Source organism: Lutra lutra, chromosome 7 (genome assembly GCF_902655055.1).
Source record: "Lutra lutra chromosome 7, mLutLut1.2, whole genome shotgun sequence".
Taxonomy (NCBI): Eukaryota; Metazoa; Chordata; class Mammalia; order Carnivora; family Mustelidae; genus Lutra; species Lutra lutra.
This window is the reverse complement of record NC_062284.1, coordinates 28,927,742-28,944,990: the sequence shown is the minus strand read 5'-3', so window position 1 is coordinate 28,944,990 and position 17,249 is coordinate 28,927,742. Positions and strand designations below refer to the sequence as shown.

Below are 17,249 nucleotides of genomic sequence, written 5' to 3'. Positions count from 1 at the left end.
GTGCCTCAGTGTGGGCCCATGGGTGCCAAGTCTGAGTGCACCCATAGACGGAGCGCAGAGGTTGCAGACTGGCCCTAAGGTGGTATTTGGAGTGAAATTCTCTGCCTGCGTTGGCAGACTCTTAACCAAGGAGGCAAAATAAGCTGGGGCACCCTCTGCCCCAGGTTGCCTGAGGAGGCGCTGTCAATCAAGGCAGAAAGAGAAACTGAGTCCAGAGAGTGGCCAGGCTTGTTGGATCACACAGAAGCAGCGGGCAGGCACCTCTCCCACCTCCCCCACCCCCCACTCGCCCCACCCCCGCTCCTTCTGTCCCCGCCCCCCGCCCCCCGCCGCCGCCGCCGCCGCCGGCCTCAGGCTCCGCGCTCCGCCCCTCGTGCTCCCTGCCTGCCTCTCCGCGGAGCAGCGCGCCCGCCCCCTGGTGGCCGTATGTCCTCATGACGCCCGCCCGGGACCGCTCTGAGCTCCTGCCCTTCCGCAGCGTCAAGGCAGGCTTTGCAGGGGCCTCCCTCTTCTCACTGGACAGTTAGGGAAACTGAGGTTTCAGCAACCTGATAGGACCCACAGGGATCCAGGCCTAGAAGAGAACTGCGGGAGTCTGGCCTGGGGTGGACCCCAGCCCTAAACTAAGTAGATCTCCAAGTGTGGTCCCAGGACGAGCAGCCTGACCGTCACCTGGGGGCCTGTCGGAAAGGCAGATCCTGAAGCGGAAACTCCGGGGTGGGGCCCAGCTCCCTGGGTTTTAACAGGCCCCCCGGGAGCTGCTTTCTGTTCGAATGTGAGAATGGCTGGCCTAAATTCTTTAATCCTCACAGCTCTGGCAGAGATGGTCCCCATTTCACAGATGAGAAAAACAAGCATCAGCGAGGAGAGGAAACTGACCCGTGGCCACACAGCGGGTGAGACGGCAAGGCCAGCCCCTGGCTTCTCACCAAAGGAAGGAGAGGGGGACTGCCAGGGTGACCCCAGCCACCCTGGGGATGAGGGGCAGGACCCTTTTCTGACAGAATTGATACCTTGCCAGGGGCTCTCCCTCCGATCCCTCCGCTTACCCACACATCCATGTTCTGCCTCAGTCTCTCCATTCATGGTGAGAGCCCCTCCAGGCTCAGTGTGTGCTCCCACTCCCCCAGGCCCCAAATCCTTCAGGACCCCATCCCTCCCCAAAGCTCAGGCAGCACATGCACGGCCTGGTCTTCACCTCTTTTTAGATCTCACAGCTCACGAACACCTCAAATGCAAAGTGTCCAAAACTGGACTTAGCTCCCGCACAAAGCTTGCTTCTCAGCCCACTCCCCTCTCAGTGAAGGCGTCAGCCTGCACCTGGCTGTATGCACCAGGAACCCAGAGTCGTCCTTTTCTCAGCCCTCTCCCTCCCCCTCCACTGCCTTCTTTTTCACCTCTTCAATCTCCTCTCTGTCCGCCTCTTATTACCACCACCCAAGCCCTTGCCCCTTCAGCTCCTGTCCCCTAGTGTCACTTCCCACCTGGTAACCCCATTTTCTGGGCTACCTAGTCACCTGACCACCCACCAGTTCCTTCTCTCTCTGTCAAGTTCCTTCTTGCCTCAGGGCATTTGTACATGCTAATTCCCTCTGTGCAACATCTTTTCAAGGCTTCCCCTTCTGTCCCTCTGAGCATTTGTTCCTCTTGTCACCTTGGGCTGATGCCCCCCCCCCACTGAACTGTGAGCCCACTGAGCAAGGTTCTCCTCCTGGTTCCGCCTGGTTCTCCTCCCCCTTATCCCTAGGGGGGAACAAATTCAACACTTGATAAATACCAAGGCTTTTCTCAATCCCAAACCTACCCTGCCTCACCCTCCTTGGCCTGTGGACCCAGGTCCTCCCTCCCAGGCCCAGGGTGTCTGTAAGGAACCACAGCCTCCTGGGACAGCTGGTCCTTCTCCCTACCCCACCCCTGGATGCTGGGAGCCCCTGCCTGAGTCCACAGCACTGCCATGTGACATGCAATCTCTGTTCCCACCCTGGTCAGTCCTGATGATGACAAAGCCCATGCTCACCTTAGGCTCCCATTTGTCCCCGGGCTTGTTGCCCACTGGGGCTGCAGGGGTGACGGTGCTCATTCTGCCTGGGACCAGAGTGGGAGGCAGGATTGCAGGCTGTGACCACTCCAGATGTTCCCCCCTCCCTCCCCGCCCCTTGCTCACCTCTGGGCTGCAGTCCTTCCTGCCCAGCCCTCCTTTACCCAGTGCTGGGGACCTTCAGGCCACCAGAGCTCCATTCACACAACAAGGCCCAGGACACCACCTCTCTTTCTTGGCCCCAGACTTTCAAGAAGGCCTTGGTTCTGTCGGGGGGAGGGCGGTCTTTACTTTTCCTGGAACCAGAGGCAGCCCACTGTGGATTAGCCAAGACTCACCCCTGGAGAATGGCCTTAAACCCTGATCTTGTGCAGGATTTGTGGAGCATTTGTAGTCTTCCTATGCTCCATCCGACCCAGAAAAGATGGCGTCTCGTAGCTTTTCTCCCTCCCAGGTCCTCCCTCTTGCTGCCAGGACCTGCTCAAGCTTCTCTTCTCTTGTGTCTCTGTCACATGGCAAGGACGGGGCCTCATTCAGGCCTCTACCCTCTGTTATCTGCCACCAGCGTCCTTATGTGTGACTCATTCCATTGCCCTTTCTGACTTGGCTCTCGGGACGCACAGCCTGAAACGCTTGGCTCAAACACAGTCCAGAAATTCCAAGTGTGAACACCTCCTTCCATCTCCCCGCCATCTCACGCCCCTGCTGGGGCCTCACTGCCCTTGCCCTCCTGCTGGCCAGAGGCTCTGGCCTCCCAGCTGCCAGCAGCAGGCTCTTCTTGCCTCTGTGCCAGAGGCTGGGCCTGGCCGCGCTGGTGTCAGAGGACGCCTGATGGGACGAAGGCCTGCCTCCCTCCCACTAACGCCCTCAGCATGTCTTCATTCTCTGAGTTCAAAAGAGAGATCATGAGAAAAAAAAAAAAAAATCCCTTCTGACAGGAAAACCACAGCATTTTAGGCTGTGACAAGGGCAGGTGAGGCGGGGATTCAAACCCACATGCCTGGAGGAGGTGTCCTGACTTGTGGCAACCACCCAGGGGCTCACAGGAAGTTGGCCCCAGGCCTGCCAGCCTTGATTTCCTTTCATTTCCAGAACCCCTGCCCTGTGGCACCTCAGGACCCTACCTGGGGCAACGGGAGCAAAACAGGATGGGTAGGACTGGGCAGGGTAGAAATGAGAGCAGCCGCCAGAGCAAGGCCCGGAGGCTGGAAGGGAGGGTCAAGGTGAATTTTCTGAGCCGGGTGTGCAGCTTAAACCATACGGATAAGCCCGTCACCCGCGTAATGAGGTCTTCAAAGTGCACTGAAAGGGCTTGCGAGGCTCCCTCAGTGCGGGTCTTCTCGGGGCATTCTCTGTTCCATAGCCCAGCGGGCGTTAGCTAAGGCAGCAGGCAGAGGAGGAGGAGGAGGCTGTGACTGTCAGAAATGGTGTGAAGCGGGGTGTGACCTCCTGTCAGCATACAGGGCTGTGCCTCCAGGCCCGAGCGAGCTTTCTGGCCTGAGGTCAGAGGATCATGAAGAAAATGCTGCCCCTTCAGGCAGCAGAAGAGGCCAGGGAGGCCGGCCCTCTCTGCCCTCTCTGCTCTCACTGGGCTTCTCCTGAGGTCTCTTAACTCCTCAGCTTGTGTCTCCCCATTTGCTCCTGTCCAGCCTGTGCACCCCCAGCCCTCTACTTGACCCCCAAGGAGCTAAGGGAAAGCATCCCACGGGACCTAGAAAGGTGGGTGGCTGTGGCAAGGCTGGTTGCTGCACCCTACCGGGTGATGGGCCGTAATGGGTGGAACAGCCAGGCCATTCCCAGGGGCCAACCCCAACACACCTCCCAGTCACCTGGACAATGAGGAAGTGACCTGTGTTGTCATGGCTATCCTTCACTCATCCCACAGGGAGCCCTCCGGGTTGGTGTTGGGACAGGGTGACCTGGCTCAATCCAAGACTCTAACAGTCACACAAGGCTGAGTGTTTGGGAGGACTTCCTGGAGGAGGTGGGGCGGAAGGCCCTAGAGGCAGGGGTTCTGAGGCAAAGGATCGGGGAGGTTTCCCCACAGTGTGCTGGAGAGAGTCTAGCTTCGGGATAGTGGGGCCATTTATTTTATGTTATTTTTAGATTTTTGAATCCTTCTAACTCAGCAGGGCATGGCAGGCACATCATTTAGGTGCTCCATAAACGCTTGCTGACTAAATGAATGGATGCTGGATGCTTGGCCCACTCTTGAAGAAAGGAAGGACTGCATGGTCTCACTAGTCTTAGTACATGCCACGTGGCTCAACAGCAACACTTACTGAGCACCTAGTGTGTGCAGTCAACCCACCTGGGAGCTACATAGGGCATGACCCTAAGGCAGGCCGCAGGTGAACCGGGTGGGAAGGGTTCAACCCCTGCCCCTCTTGCCCACTGGCTTTGAATGTCCTCCCGCAGGAAGGTGTCTCCCCTCCCACTCCGTCTCTCCCAGGAGGTGCCCTCCCCAGGCCACCCTGCTCAGACCATCGCAGCCTGATGGCAGACTCGGGGCCATGCTGGTTCTCACCCACCATTCCATCTATTGTGGAAACCTGCGTGCTGGGTCGTAGGGCCCCCATGCTGGGTCAGCTGTGATGGGACCTGGTACTCCCAACCTGGGCTCCAGCTCCTCCTTGGTAAGCAGAAGGCAGGCCCTGTCTCTACTCCTTGCTCTGGTCTGGGGCTCTACCACTGATGCTCCCACTTGGACGAAGGCTGCCCTTCCAGTGATGCTGGCCTCTGGCTTTTCGGGCCAGGGAGGGGCTGGGCCTTAAAGGAAATGGCTAGGTTGCCGGGTCAGGCTACTCAGCCCTAACCCAAGTAGGGCAAGCCCAGTTTGTCTGATATACACAGGTGCCTATAAGACTGGCAAGAAGCCCACTGTTGATTGAGCATTGCCCTGACCTGGTTCTCTCTGTTTGACACGGTGATTCCAGGACACCTCCCAAGGGCAACTCCATTTTCACAGCCCAGCACAGGACTCAGAGGGGCAGTGACCACCCTATGGTCACACCATACAGGAGGGAAGTAGACCTTGCCCCACTTGGCCTCTTATAGCCATGCAGGGGATCGTGACTGCCCAGAGTGTTGCCCCCACTTCCTAGTCCTGCAGTGGGGTGAGATGCTGTGTCCCTCCCTCCCTTTCCCACCACCCACCAGGATCCCCTTCCATTTTGTTCTCTCTGTCAGTGGATTCTCCTTCCCGATTTAAGTGCCCAGTGACTCACAGGCTTCTGAGTGTGAGTGTGCCTCACATGGCTTACCTCCAGCCTATCACAGTCCTGCCCGGAGCACCCTGTCCCCCCATCCCCAGTGGGTCTCCTCTCTTTCTGGGAAGGTTCTCCTTTTCCATCTGGCTTGGGTGGCTAGGAGGTGGGCAGGGACGCCTCCTGGGTCATACTCTCTCAATCCCTCTTCCCCAGGAAAGGCGAAGAAGGTTTTATCAGACTTCCATTCATTCCTTACCCGTTCGTGAGCCCTCCTTGAACCCAGTCTGCGTCCAGCCCCAGCCCTGCCCTGTTTCTCTGCACAAAGTGGGCAGAGGAGAACCCAACTCAACCTGCCCCCAGTCACACAGTTCGCAAAGGCCAAGTGGGGACACGCGCTCATGCATTCTTACTTCTGGGGCTGTGTTCGTGCTTTCTGGGCCCATGCACAGACCTTTGGGCATTAAGCGTTAATCTTCCCTGGCCCACACCACTTCTAAAACTTCCTCTAGCTCTTCCCATGACTTCTCTGGCTCCTGTTTGGAAGCAGGAACCAGCCAGGGTCCCCTGTGTCTTTAGAAGACCCGGAGAGTGTTGTATGTTCAGGGCACTCAAATGAGGGAACTTGGTGCCAGGTTTTGGAACCACTTTCCTTGTGCAGAGCCAGATGCTGATAAGCTTGACCTCTGGGGGAGCAGCGGCAGGCTCTGCAGGTGGGGGCTCCTGGACAGAAGGTCCTGACCCAGGGGGAGAGTTCACACCTTCCCAAAGGCTGCCTTGGGAAGAAAGTTCTTCAGCTGCCCTCAAACCCTCGCGCTCTCCCTGTCTGCTGCCTCACCCCCCAGTCTACACACAGGGACCCAGGCCTCGGGGCTGGAGAAGACCCTTGCTTCGTAGCATCAACGACCCCCATTCCCTCCCCTCCAAGCCAGGCCTGAGCTGAGCCTCTGGACCTCATTAGTCCTTTGAGGAAGGTTACGTTATCCTTCTGCTCTCTGTCAAGGAAATGGAAGCAGGGAGAGTGTCAGGGAGCAGCCTGACCCAGCCGATGATCACACAGCTGACGGGTAATGACATGTCCTGCCGCTGTCCCCGCTCACACCTCTCTCCTTGATTGCTCGGCCTAAGCCAAGGCTGCACGGGGCACAGGCGACCAGGGGAGGGCCTGTCACCTGGCTCTCAGGACGTGGGTGGAGCCTACCCAGATGCTGGGGGCTGTGCCACAAACACCAGAGGACAGATAGCCTCTGTCCCCTGCCCACAGCCTTCTTGGCATTCAGACAGCTGGGTTTGCCCCACAGAGCCTGACCTCACCCAGAATCCCCCGCCCCCAAGGGAGTTGTTCTTCAGGCATCTCTGCCCTGGAGCCATCCAGACACTTCCTGGCCTACCCCACTCCAACCCATGCCAGGGAGCCCAGGGCATGGGACCTCTTACTTGATCTCTGTCTGGCCGCCTGCCTTCCGGGCGATCTGCACCAGCTCCTTGCCATAGCGCTCCTCGGCTTGGGCCCTGCAAGAACAAAGCGCCGGCTCCATGTCCCCCCTTCTGGCCACAGCGACCCCTGAACGGCTGTGCTGGAAACTGAGGGTCCACCCAGTCAGCCACTGCGGGCCCTGCAGGCTCCTCCTTGAGAACGTTAAGTTCCAGCCCTTCTTTGAAATAAATGTTAGCCAAATACCTGCACATTTGAGGGGACGTCAGATTCTTGGCCCACTGAGGGGAGGCCCAGGCTGGGAAAAGCAGGAGAGTCACACTCCCAGGGATTGTGGGCGGGGGATGTTTTCCTGACAGAAGCTTGGCTGGGAGGGTGAGGCTGCTGCTTCCACAGCCCCCGCCTCGCCCCCTGCAGGCCCCCTTCTGGTGTCTGGCTCACCTCTGCCTCAGCAGCTCCTCCACATCCTTGCACATCTTCCTGCCATCCAGCAGCCTCTGCAGCAGCACCTCGTAGCCTGTGTGGGCCGTGAAGTCCCTGCACTGCAACACAGAACAGAGGAGCGCCTGAGGGCGGGCAGGGCGAGGACCCCACTGCCGCCTCCCGCCGGGCCCTGACCTGCCAGCCGCCTCCCCCACACCCCCACTTAAGGACTGGGGCTTGGCTTCGCGCAGGCGCCCAGCAGGGCCCGGTCCGCGGACGCACGGGCTGTTGAGCCTACCCGCGATTAGAGCTCCCAACCCAGGACCGCAGCAAGTCCAACACGAGATGGCCGTGGAAGGGCCCACTCCAGGGCCCGGGGATGACAGCCTTACAGGGTGCCCCGCACGGCTTGCTGCTGTCACATTCCCCATAACCCTATCATCTCCCTGGTCCAAGGGAGCAAACCGAGGCACAGGTGGGAGAGGCTGCCGACAGGGACGTCGCTGCCTTGAACTCAGGCTGTCCAGCTCGAATCCACGCTCTCCACCTCAACACCACATGGCTTCTGCAGCATCAGCACCAGATGTTTCTTGATGGTCAACTGTGTGCTATTTGCTATGCCAGACTCTGTGTGTGGACTCAGGGAATCCTCTCGTACCCGCGCGGTGAGGTGGGCATCGAGAGTGACCTCCGCCGCCAGAAGGCGCGCACACCCTAACACACGCCTAGAATCCCTGGCACATGCTAGCACCCTAGGGCCAGCCCTCAAGCAAGACAGTGGGGAAAGGGGCATCTTGAAGAATTCTCCTGGCCACAGCTGGCCCTCCGACCAGGCACTTGTGCAGACCATCCTGGTGCTCCTGACCGATTGGATTCTCCTTTCTCAGCCCTGGAATGGATTTTGAGCTGCTGCTTCTGGAAGGTGGGGAAGGGAGGTCGTACTTCCAGGGTCTCCTAGGACACCCCCCCCCCCCGGGTCTGAGGAGCGGGTCTTAGGGCCAGGCTGCACACAAGGCTGACTGGCAGGGGAGGGAGATCGAGAACGTGGTAAAACATTAAGCTGAGAGCTGGGTCTTCCTGCATCTGTGACCTGAGCCTGGCTCCAGCGTCCATGCTTGAGGAAGGACCCCTACCCCTACCCCTAACCCCCTAGGATGCTGGGCCAAGCAACTATAAATTGAGACAAGCCCTGAGATTCAGCTCCTAGTCTGTCTTCTTTTCCATCCGCATGGACCACCCTACCCAGAGCCTCGGAGACTAGAGAAACAGTCTGCTTTCCTGAGCATACATATCATAACCCCATCTCAGACACAGTGAATCAGTGGGGCCACAACCCGGGGGAGGCAAGTCTAGCCCACCTTAGAGTCAAGAGCTGATGGTGCATCTTTCCCTGCCCTGTGCCTCTCCTCAAATGCTATGTGTGGGGATGTAGGGAGAGGCAGGAGAGAAGTCTAAATCCAGGAGAACTTCCCACAGGAAGAGGCATTTGAGCCAGTTTCTAGGAGAGAAGGTGTTGTTCTTCGAGGTGTAAGTAGCCTCAGACACGGTAGGAAGTTCAGAGATTGCACAAATTGCCAGCTCTCCCTCAGCAAATTCAAAATAGTGAAATTTCCAGGCCTATAGGACACCTAGGACTCCAAGTTTATGCCCTCCTCCATAAGCATTCCTGGAAAGTCCCGAGGCCCAGGCTCAGCTGCCCCCTGGGTATCAAGCAGTGCTCGTGGGCCCTGCTGGCTATTCAGGGCCCCAGCAAAAGGAAATCATCCCCAGGACCCCTGCCGGACTGTCCTGGATCAGGCGTCAACCCCCACATCTGGGCTGGTGTGGTTGGGCCAGGCTTTCATTTCTCTGGCTTTTCTGAGTGGCCATTTGCCCACTAACTAGCCAGCAGACCAGGGCTTTCTGCCTCTCAGCCCCTGCCCTCCCTCCAAAGCCAGCTGGCAGAAGGTCATGACAGCTGAGGAAGGCGAGGAATCTGGAGCCTCAGCCTCCTGTTCTCTCCCCAGCAGGAGGGCACCCTGAGCTGGACACCAGTGCTTTCAGGGCCCAGTTCCACAGACCACCAAACTAGGAAACATCTTGTCCAGTGCCCCTCAGTCCTCAGGGAGGCTGAGGCCCTGAGAAGGGAAGGACCTACTTCAGGAAGCTCAGGCAGAGGCAGGAAAAGCGTGTGGACTTGCAGGGGACCTGTTGCTGCTCCATGAAGCCTGGGAGAGCCAGAAGTAGCCACCCGCCCCTCTTCCTCCTCCTGTCCCCCACCCTGCAGCAGGACACTCTGCTCTACCCTTCCAAGGACCCTGGTCCCAGCTCTATAGGGGAGCCCTCCATCTTTATGGAGCTGCCCAGAGTGAAAAGACAAGCAAAACCAAACCTACATTGGCCATTCCATAGGAGGCAGAAGGCAGCAAGGGGCCCTGCAGGCTGGGTCCCCAGGAGCTCAGGTCCCCCAAGTGCCGCAGGCTCCAAAAGGGTGTTCAGCCTTTGCTCAGAGCCACAGTGGCGTCAGCAGCCGCTGTGGCCAAGTGAGCCATGGTCACAAGCGATGAGACTGTTCTGAGGAAGTGCCTCGTTCCGTGGGGGCTGCTCCCTCCCAGCACTGTACCCCTCCCCCAGCCTGCACTCTCCTCCTCACCCCTACCCCACCACCAACTCCAGGGAATGAGGCTGCTCAGGCTGCTGTTGAGGAAATGAATGAACCAATCATTCAATTAAATAATCAACCAGTTGTGTAAGTTCATAGTCCAGGCCCCACCGCACATCACCCCTGCAGGAGCCCCCCTGGCCTTCCTTCCCAGCACCCACCCAGCTCCACCCTCTAAGTGCCAAGGGCTCGCCGCAAGTCCCTCTCCTTCACTGGCTCATAGGTCCACAGTGCAAAAGCTACCAGGCAGGGCCTCGCTCCTCTTCCATCTACCCACGGCCTCTGTTGCCTGAAACCCCCCCATGGCCTTGATCTTAGTGGAATTAGCTCTAAGAGTCACACACTAGGAACATCACAGTGGTTTTCTTTTTTCTTTTTTAAAGATTTTATTTATTTATTTGTCAGAGAGAGAGCACGAACACAACCCGGGGGTGGGGCAGGGGGAGAGGGAAAAGCTGACTCTCTGCTATCTGGGGAGCCCACCGCAGAGCTCTATCCCAGGACCCTGAGATCATGACCTGAGCTGAAGGCAGATGCTTAACCCACTGAGCCACCCCATCACAGCAATTTGCTTATTGAAAATGCCTCTCACTCACGGAGGTAAGGACAGTGACAAGGAGACCCACAGAGGGGAAGTGACAGCCCAAGATCTCTCAAGGGGTAAAGGTCAGAATCTGGGCTGTGAACCCAGGCCCGCCTCTCCCCCAGGCCACATACCTACATCGGTCATTCACAAGATAACCAGCACTGTTTTTCATTTTGAAAAGTCAAAAAATCATTTTGAAAGATCACTTTTGAAAATGATGACTCAAATTCTTTCCAGCTTAAATCAAAGCTGTATTTTGGGCTATCATTCCATTCCCATGGATTCCCAGAGACAGGGTCTGAGCCTAGGCAGGGTCAGAGGAGCTCTTCACTGGAGAGGGGCCGTGCTGGCTCCACAGATGTGCACACCGGGAAGCAGTGAGCAGCCAGAATCCCGGCCTGGCCTGGTGGCACCCCGGGGCAGTTCACCCCGGGGAGGGTGCCAGGTGTTGGGAAGCCACGGTCCCCTCCTTTAGGAGGCTTGCTCAAGCCAGGTGTGGGAGCCCAGGCCATCACACTGGCCATGCTGGGGCTCCCTTCCCCCCAGCAAGGCCAAATCAGAACAGCAGGAAGTCTCCTGAGGCTCTAGAAGGAAATGCTCAGGGGAGACCTGAGCAGGTGGAAGCCTATTCCTACCTCAGCCTTCAGGCAGTGTGGGGAAGGCCCAGGTGCCCCTTGCTGCCCAGGGAAGCCCAACGGCTCTGTTCTCTAAGCAGGTCTACCTGTCAGCCATTGCCCTGGTCCTGCCATGGCCGCACTGGGTGGATAGAAAGACAGTCTTTGTACCCACCACGACTTCCCCCTTTTCTTACCCATATCACCCTTTGGTGGCTGCAGGGGCTAGACCACAAAGATCAGGGCCTGAGGGATTTGGTGGCACTTGGTTTCCTCATTTAGGAAGTGGGGACAGAGGTCAACCTCTCCCCCCTGCCCTAACAACCTGCTGTTCTAGGGAATAACCCCCTCAGGGCAGACTGAGGTTGCTGAGTCAGGGAGGTGCCCAGGCCGTGTCTGAGAAACGGAGTCCAGACTCCGGCAGACTAGCTGTAGGTTCACAGCTCGGGTCATTCTCCCTCTGGCAGGAAAAGGGGCCCAACAGTTCCCAGCACCGGAGGTGTTCTGAGAAGTCATGAAATGATGTGCACAGCTCAGAACGGTGAACAGCGATCACAGCATGTCGGGTACAAGGCTGAGGATTATTACCCCCATTTTACAGGTGAGGAAGATGGAATGCAGGGAGGTCACCTAATGTGCCTAGGGGACAGGCGGGGTTTGAATCCAGCTCTCCCAGGCCAAGATCTTAGCTCTTCGCCTCCCAGTCTCACGCCTCTCTGCAACTCCCCAAGCTCAGTGGCTGAGGCCCTGCCCTGTCCCTGCCTGCCTGTCACCACCTCCAGGCAGAGGCATGAAAGGGGTTGGAGCATCCAGGAACCGGCCGATGTTCTTCCTGGGGCCCAAGTGAAGGGCTGTGGAAGGGAGCTGGGAAGAGCAGCTTTGGGACTTTTTGTTCAGGAGAACTACCTGACAGGGAGGGAGGAGCCGCCACAAGGGGCCGCGTGGAGCCAACTGCTGGGTGCACTGCCAGCGGTCAGAAGTGGACAGCTGCGGGGAGCAGAGTAGGTCATCCTTGGGGGGACAGGCTCACCAAACAACCAGGAGAGAAAGAGCTACCCCGGGGGCCTCCGCCACCTGCTGCATCACCACCAGCTCCCAGAGCTCCAGGGAAATAAGACTTTTAACCCCTTTAGAGTCACGGACCTCACAGCCCACCCTGTCTGAGGAGACACCGGAAGCAGTGGTTATGGGGAGAACACGGCAAGTGAAGAAACGGGCCCCGTCCTTTCCCCATTGTCCCCATTGTAGGCTTCCCATGTGGAGTCTGGAGACCGGGAATGTTCAACTGAACAAGAGAGCGAAACTCTGACATAAGGTTGAACTGGAGTGAGTTACGCAGAGACTAGAAAAGGACTAGAAAAGCTCTAACACACGCCCAGGCATGGGGACGGGAGAACCAACAGCAACTTTAGAAGGTGGAAGAGAGAAAAATTAAGTTGCTGGCTTGTCCCCTACCAGGCTCAAAAACCATTTTGTAAAATGTTAACCATTTCTTGTTGAAAACCTTTCTAATGTCTGACATGCTATTGGGTTGATGGGCTCTTCATTCTTTTTTAATTTTTAAAATTTTTAAATTTTTTAGAAAGGATATTATGTGTTTATTTGACAGAGAGAGACACATCGAGAGAGGGAACACAGGCAGGGGCAGTGGGAGAGGAAGAAGCAGGCTTCCCGCCGAGCAGAGAGCCCGATGTGGGGCTCGATCCCACTCCCTGGGATCGTGACCTGAGCTGAAGGCAGTCGCTTGAAGACTGAGCCACTTAGGTTCCCCCATTCTTTTTTTAGCCTTAAAACAAAAAACAAAAAACACCTTTTATCTGTGGGAGAGGAGACAGGAGGCTAGACTCACTCTTCTCATCCCAGATGCCCCAGAAGCCTGGGACAGCTGTCCGAGCAGGCATTTGGGGCGGCACAGTCCCAGTGTCACGGAACGGACCTCTGCGGCCAGCGTGCCTCCTGAGCTTGCTTACTGGCAACTGTTTACTGTTGCTTGTCTTCTGTGGACTGAGAAGACAACTGGAGGTAGGAGCACTGAGCTCTCCAGGAGGCAGCTCCCTGAAGGCGGGAAGTGGGTCCGTTTCTCTGCTGGTTCCCAGAGCCCAGCATCTGCAGTGCAAACACATTGACGAGCGCCAAATAAATGTCTGAGGGAGGCCCTCGAGAGGATGTGGCTTTGCGACTACTGGCTCAGGAGAGGTCCTATGGGGGAGACCAGATCATTGGCTTGCATTGCAATGACTCATCACCCAACACCTTTACATAAGCCAGACAGATTCATGCCCTCTACTTTTTAAAGTAGTATTATTCTCTCCATTGTACAGACAAGGAAACTGAGGCTCAGGCTGGGTCAGTCCATGAGTAGCAGCAGGGCCCTTTCCACTGCCCTACAGCTACACCTCACAGTGGGGCTCATCTCCACCATTCATAGTTGGCAAATTGAGGAAGGCAAAGGACCAAAAACCCAGGTATGGCTTGGATGGTTGGGTGGAGAGATGGATGACCAGAGACTTCAGTAAGCAAGCTAGTTGCTTCCCTAGAGTATCCAGGGGAGGTTGGGTGAAGAGAGGGTCCCACACCCAGGCACTCGAGAAATCACTGAGGCCTGTAGGCCTTTGTGGGGCCATCAGGAGCATAGGGAGTGTCTGTGCCTGGTGTCCCTGCCGGGACTCTCAGGAGTAGAGGGAGGGAGGCCAACTCCAGATCAGCACAAGGAAGGGCTTCCCAAGAGCCCAGCTGGTCCCAGCTATGGTTGCACAGGGCCAGTTGCGTGAGCAGGTGGAGAGCACCCCCTCACAGGTTAAGGATTCCACGGGGAGGGTGAGCTGGGTCAAAGTGTCCTTGACCCAAGGATCGGAGGGGTCCATGCATAAGCTGATAACTGTGGGGTGACTTAAAGCTTTTCTAAGATGGCCCAGGGTAGGTGCCAGAGGGACAGCCATGAAGGCAAAGACGGACTTTTTTTTTTTTTTTTAAGATTTTTATTAATTTGACAGACAGATCACAAGTAGGCAGAGAGGCAGGCAGAGAGAGAGAGAGAGAGGAGGAGGAGGCAGGCTCCCTGCTGAGCAGAGAGCCCAATGTGAGGCTCAATCCCAGGACCCTGGGATCATGACCTGAGCCGAAGGCAGAGTCTTTAACCACTGAGCCACCCAGGCGCCCCAAGACGGACTTTTATTTTTAAAGAAAAAAAGCACACTGAATGCAGTTTGATGAGTGACCCTGGGTTCAGCTGGGCTGACAGGAGCTGGAGATTAAAAATGAGTTTCCAGAGGATTCCAGCTCTTCACTGAGCCCCAGCCTCCCTGGGGCCTTCAGGGCCCCTGACCCAAGCAGCCAAACAACAGAGCAGCCCTGCTGGCTGGGGCCCCTCTGCGCATGGCCAGGGGTCACCCCGTGCCTTCCAGGGGCCTGTCAAGGCCTTGTGAACTTTCAGATCCTCCTGGGAATCCCACCTCACCAGGTGTGGGGGGCAACACGAACACCAGAAGAGGGCCTACTGTGTATGGGGCAGTAAGGGGTAGGGGCGCTTATCTCAGTGATACTGACCATGGGTACTGGAGGAAAACAAGGATGAGAGGGGTTATGCAACTTGTCCAGGCCCAATCAGCATTTGTGTGGGCAGGCCTAACTTTCAACCAGAATCAGCCTGGTTTGAAAGTTTTGTGCTTTTAAATAAACCTCCTCGGATTAGCAGGAAGGAAAGATCTCCTGCTATAGCACTCCCCTCCTCGAAAGTCGGTGGGGCCCTGCCCACTTCCCCTTCCCTCTCTCAAGTCTTAAAGGCCCAGCTCACCACCCCCCCAACTTTTTCTTCCTGCTTTATGAAACCAAAACATGTAGAAAAAGTAGAACAGGGGAGGGACAGGGAGTGAACACCAGTCCAGGCAGAGTTCCGCAGATGGGAATGAGCCCCTGGGGTTCAGGAGATGGGAGGTCAGACTCACAGAGCTCTGACTGGTCCTAGTGAGACTTGAGCAGCTGTCTGAAGAGGGAGCCTGAAGCCAGCTGGAGGAGAGACTCAGGAGCAGGTGTGGGGCCTTCCCAGGAGGGAAGGGGATCCAGGGTTCCCTTTCAGGCTCCAAGTTCAGAGGAAGGGAGCTGGGTGGGATGCAGGACTTAGAGGCCAGTGCTCTAAATATTTTGTCACATCGAATCCTCAGAAACCCCTGGAATGTCAGGACAGTGCCATAATTATCACCCCACCTTATGGAGGAGAATGTGAGGCTCAGCAAGGTGAATGACGTGCTCAGGTCACATGGTTCCTCTATGGCCCCGCCACACTGATTTGGCAGCAGGGCTCCCTTGATCTAGCACTAGGTGGGGTAGGAAGCAGATCTGAATGGGCAAGGGTGGGTCAGGGAAGCAGTGGGACGCAGAGGATGGTTGATGGAGGAAAGGAGCCATACCAGACCCTGAGCCCCGGAGGGGACGGACCCCTTCAGCAAGGACAGGCACTGTCCAGCCCCCGCCTGTGGCCAGCCGCACGGGGCTCCTTGCCACACAGGCTTCAGTTTGTGGTGAGCAGCCAGAAACCGGAGGCTGGCCCTAAAGGCCCACCTACTGCCCCTGCACAACCTGTTCTCCAAGTGTCACCCCTCCCACACTGCCTACCACTCCCAGGGGAGGCCCCATGGAACCCCACCCCAGGAGGAAGTCCAGGCAGTGGGACGTGGCAAGAGTTCAGGCATTGGGTTCTAGTCCTGGCCAGTTTCATGCACACAGTCAGTGTGAGCTTGGGCAAGTTACTTTACCTCCTGAGCACAGAGTCCCTCCTCCATAAAATGAATGCGTACCTATGGCCCACCTCTGGGCTGGAGTACATGGAGGAGCCCAACAGCGGGCCCCTAACACTGAATGCGTTCCTGGAAAATGGTGCCCACAGTGTTGAGGACATATTAGGTGAAAGAAAGGAAATAAAAAAGGGGAGCTAGGTTTGAATCTGGGCTGGAACACTTGTTTGGACTGGTGGCTTCTAATTTCTCGGACTCAATTTTTTTTTTTTAATTTGTAAAATGGGAAGAACAATTGGCCCATGGACCCTTGCAGGGGTGACAAGGGGTGTCTTTGTGGCTGTGAATGCTCCTCCCTCGGGCGTGAGACTTGCTCAGGAGACAGAGATGGAGGCCTGGAGTGGCAGAGATGCTCCACGGCCACGACCACACCCTTTCCCGAAGGCAGGGACACACCCCTACAGCCTCTGCAGAAAGCCCTTTGGCCTCTGCCGGCCTTGGCAGGTTCTAGGTCTCAGCGATGACCCTGGGCTCTGGCTGCAAAGCTCTCTAAGCCTGTGTACAAGCTGGGCCTCTGCTCCTGAACGGGGTCTGCACATGAGGCTCCTTGCCCCTATGAGGCCTTTAATGGACATGTTGCCACGTCTCTATTGTCTAACCACAAACCTCAGTTTAATACAGACAAGAGGCCAGAGGTTCAAAGAGAAGAGGGACTCATCAGGGCCACTCTGTGAATGCAGTAGACTCAAAGCAGGGCATTGGATTCTAAAGGCAGCGTGAGAGACAAAGACAGCGCCCTCCAAGGAAGGGTTCTGTGTTGGAGACTGGCAAATGGCTTTACGGTGCCCAACACAGCCATGTGTGCCTCTGGCATAGAGCCATGCTACAGGAAAATTTATCTCTAAGTAGAGCAAGATGCACCCCCAGACCCTGAAGTGCTGGCCTACCTGAGGGACCCCTAGGCAAGCTGAGACCATGCATGGTTTAACTTTCCCTCTAGGCCACTAGGAAGTCCGGGGCCAGAAGTCTCAATTTTCAAAGGCCCCTCAGGTCCAGGCAGGCCAAGACCAAGGCAAGGGCAGACATCAGTTCCCTGCAGGACCTTCCCACGATCCACCGAGGAACCTGGCGACCTGGTCGGTGTTCCTTAAGAGCGAGAGCCGGTAGGGCCTCAAGGAAGCCCAGGAAGCCAGAAGGTATGGCAACTACAGAGAGGATCCCACCATCTGGTGCTGGTGTCCATAAGGACTATCACTCCAACATGGAAGAGGGTGGAAATTGACCCTGGAATCAAAGGAACAAATATGGCCGATGACAGAACCAGGAAAACCAGACTCTCTAAGGAGGAGGTTTCTCCAGTGTGCCCAGGCTGGGAGAGTTACGGAAGGTTTGTCAGAGACTGGTGGCCAGTCCAGGCTGGGCAGCCGCAGGAAGGCTCAAACCTCAGCTTCCTCACATATAAAATGGGAACAATAAAAACACTTCCACAAGGGCGCCTGGGTGGTTCAGTGGCTTAAGCCTCTGCCTTCAGCTCAGGTCATGATCTCAGGGTCCTGGGATGGAGGCCCTCAGGGGA

At 56.8% G+C, this 17,249-nt stretch overlaps 1 protein-coding gene across 3 annotated transcripts in view; it reads right to left on the bottom strand.

Moving 5' to 3' along the window:
* Positions 1 to 17,249, bottom strand: part of PSTPIP1 (proline-serine-threonine phosphatase interacting protein 1) — a 48,225-nt gene that overhangs the window by 20,554 nt on the left and 10,422 nt on the right. The window contains exons 2-3 of one of the 3 annotated variants that reach the window (XM_047737340.1): positions 7,121 to 7,221; positions 6,682 to 6,756 (exon numbers count right to left, since the gene is read on the bottom strand). In XM_047737340.1, the coding sequence (XP_047593296.1) occupies positions 6,682 to 6,756; positions 7,121 to 7,221 (176 nt within the window). Of the gene's footprint in view, positions 1 to 2,164; positions 2,314 to 2,376; positions 2,599 to 6,681; positions 6,757 to 7,120; positions 7,222 to 17,249 lie in introns of those variants that run through there. The other 2 variants (XM_047737343.1, XM_047737342.1) reach the window with 2 other exon arrangements.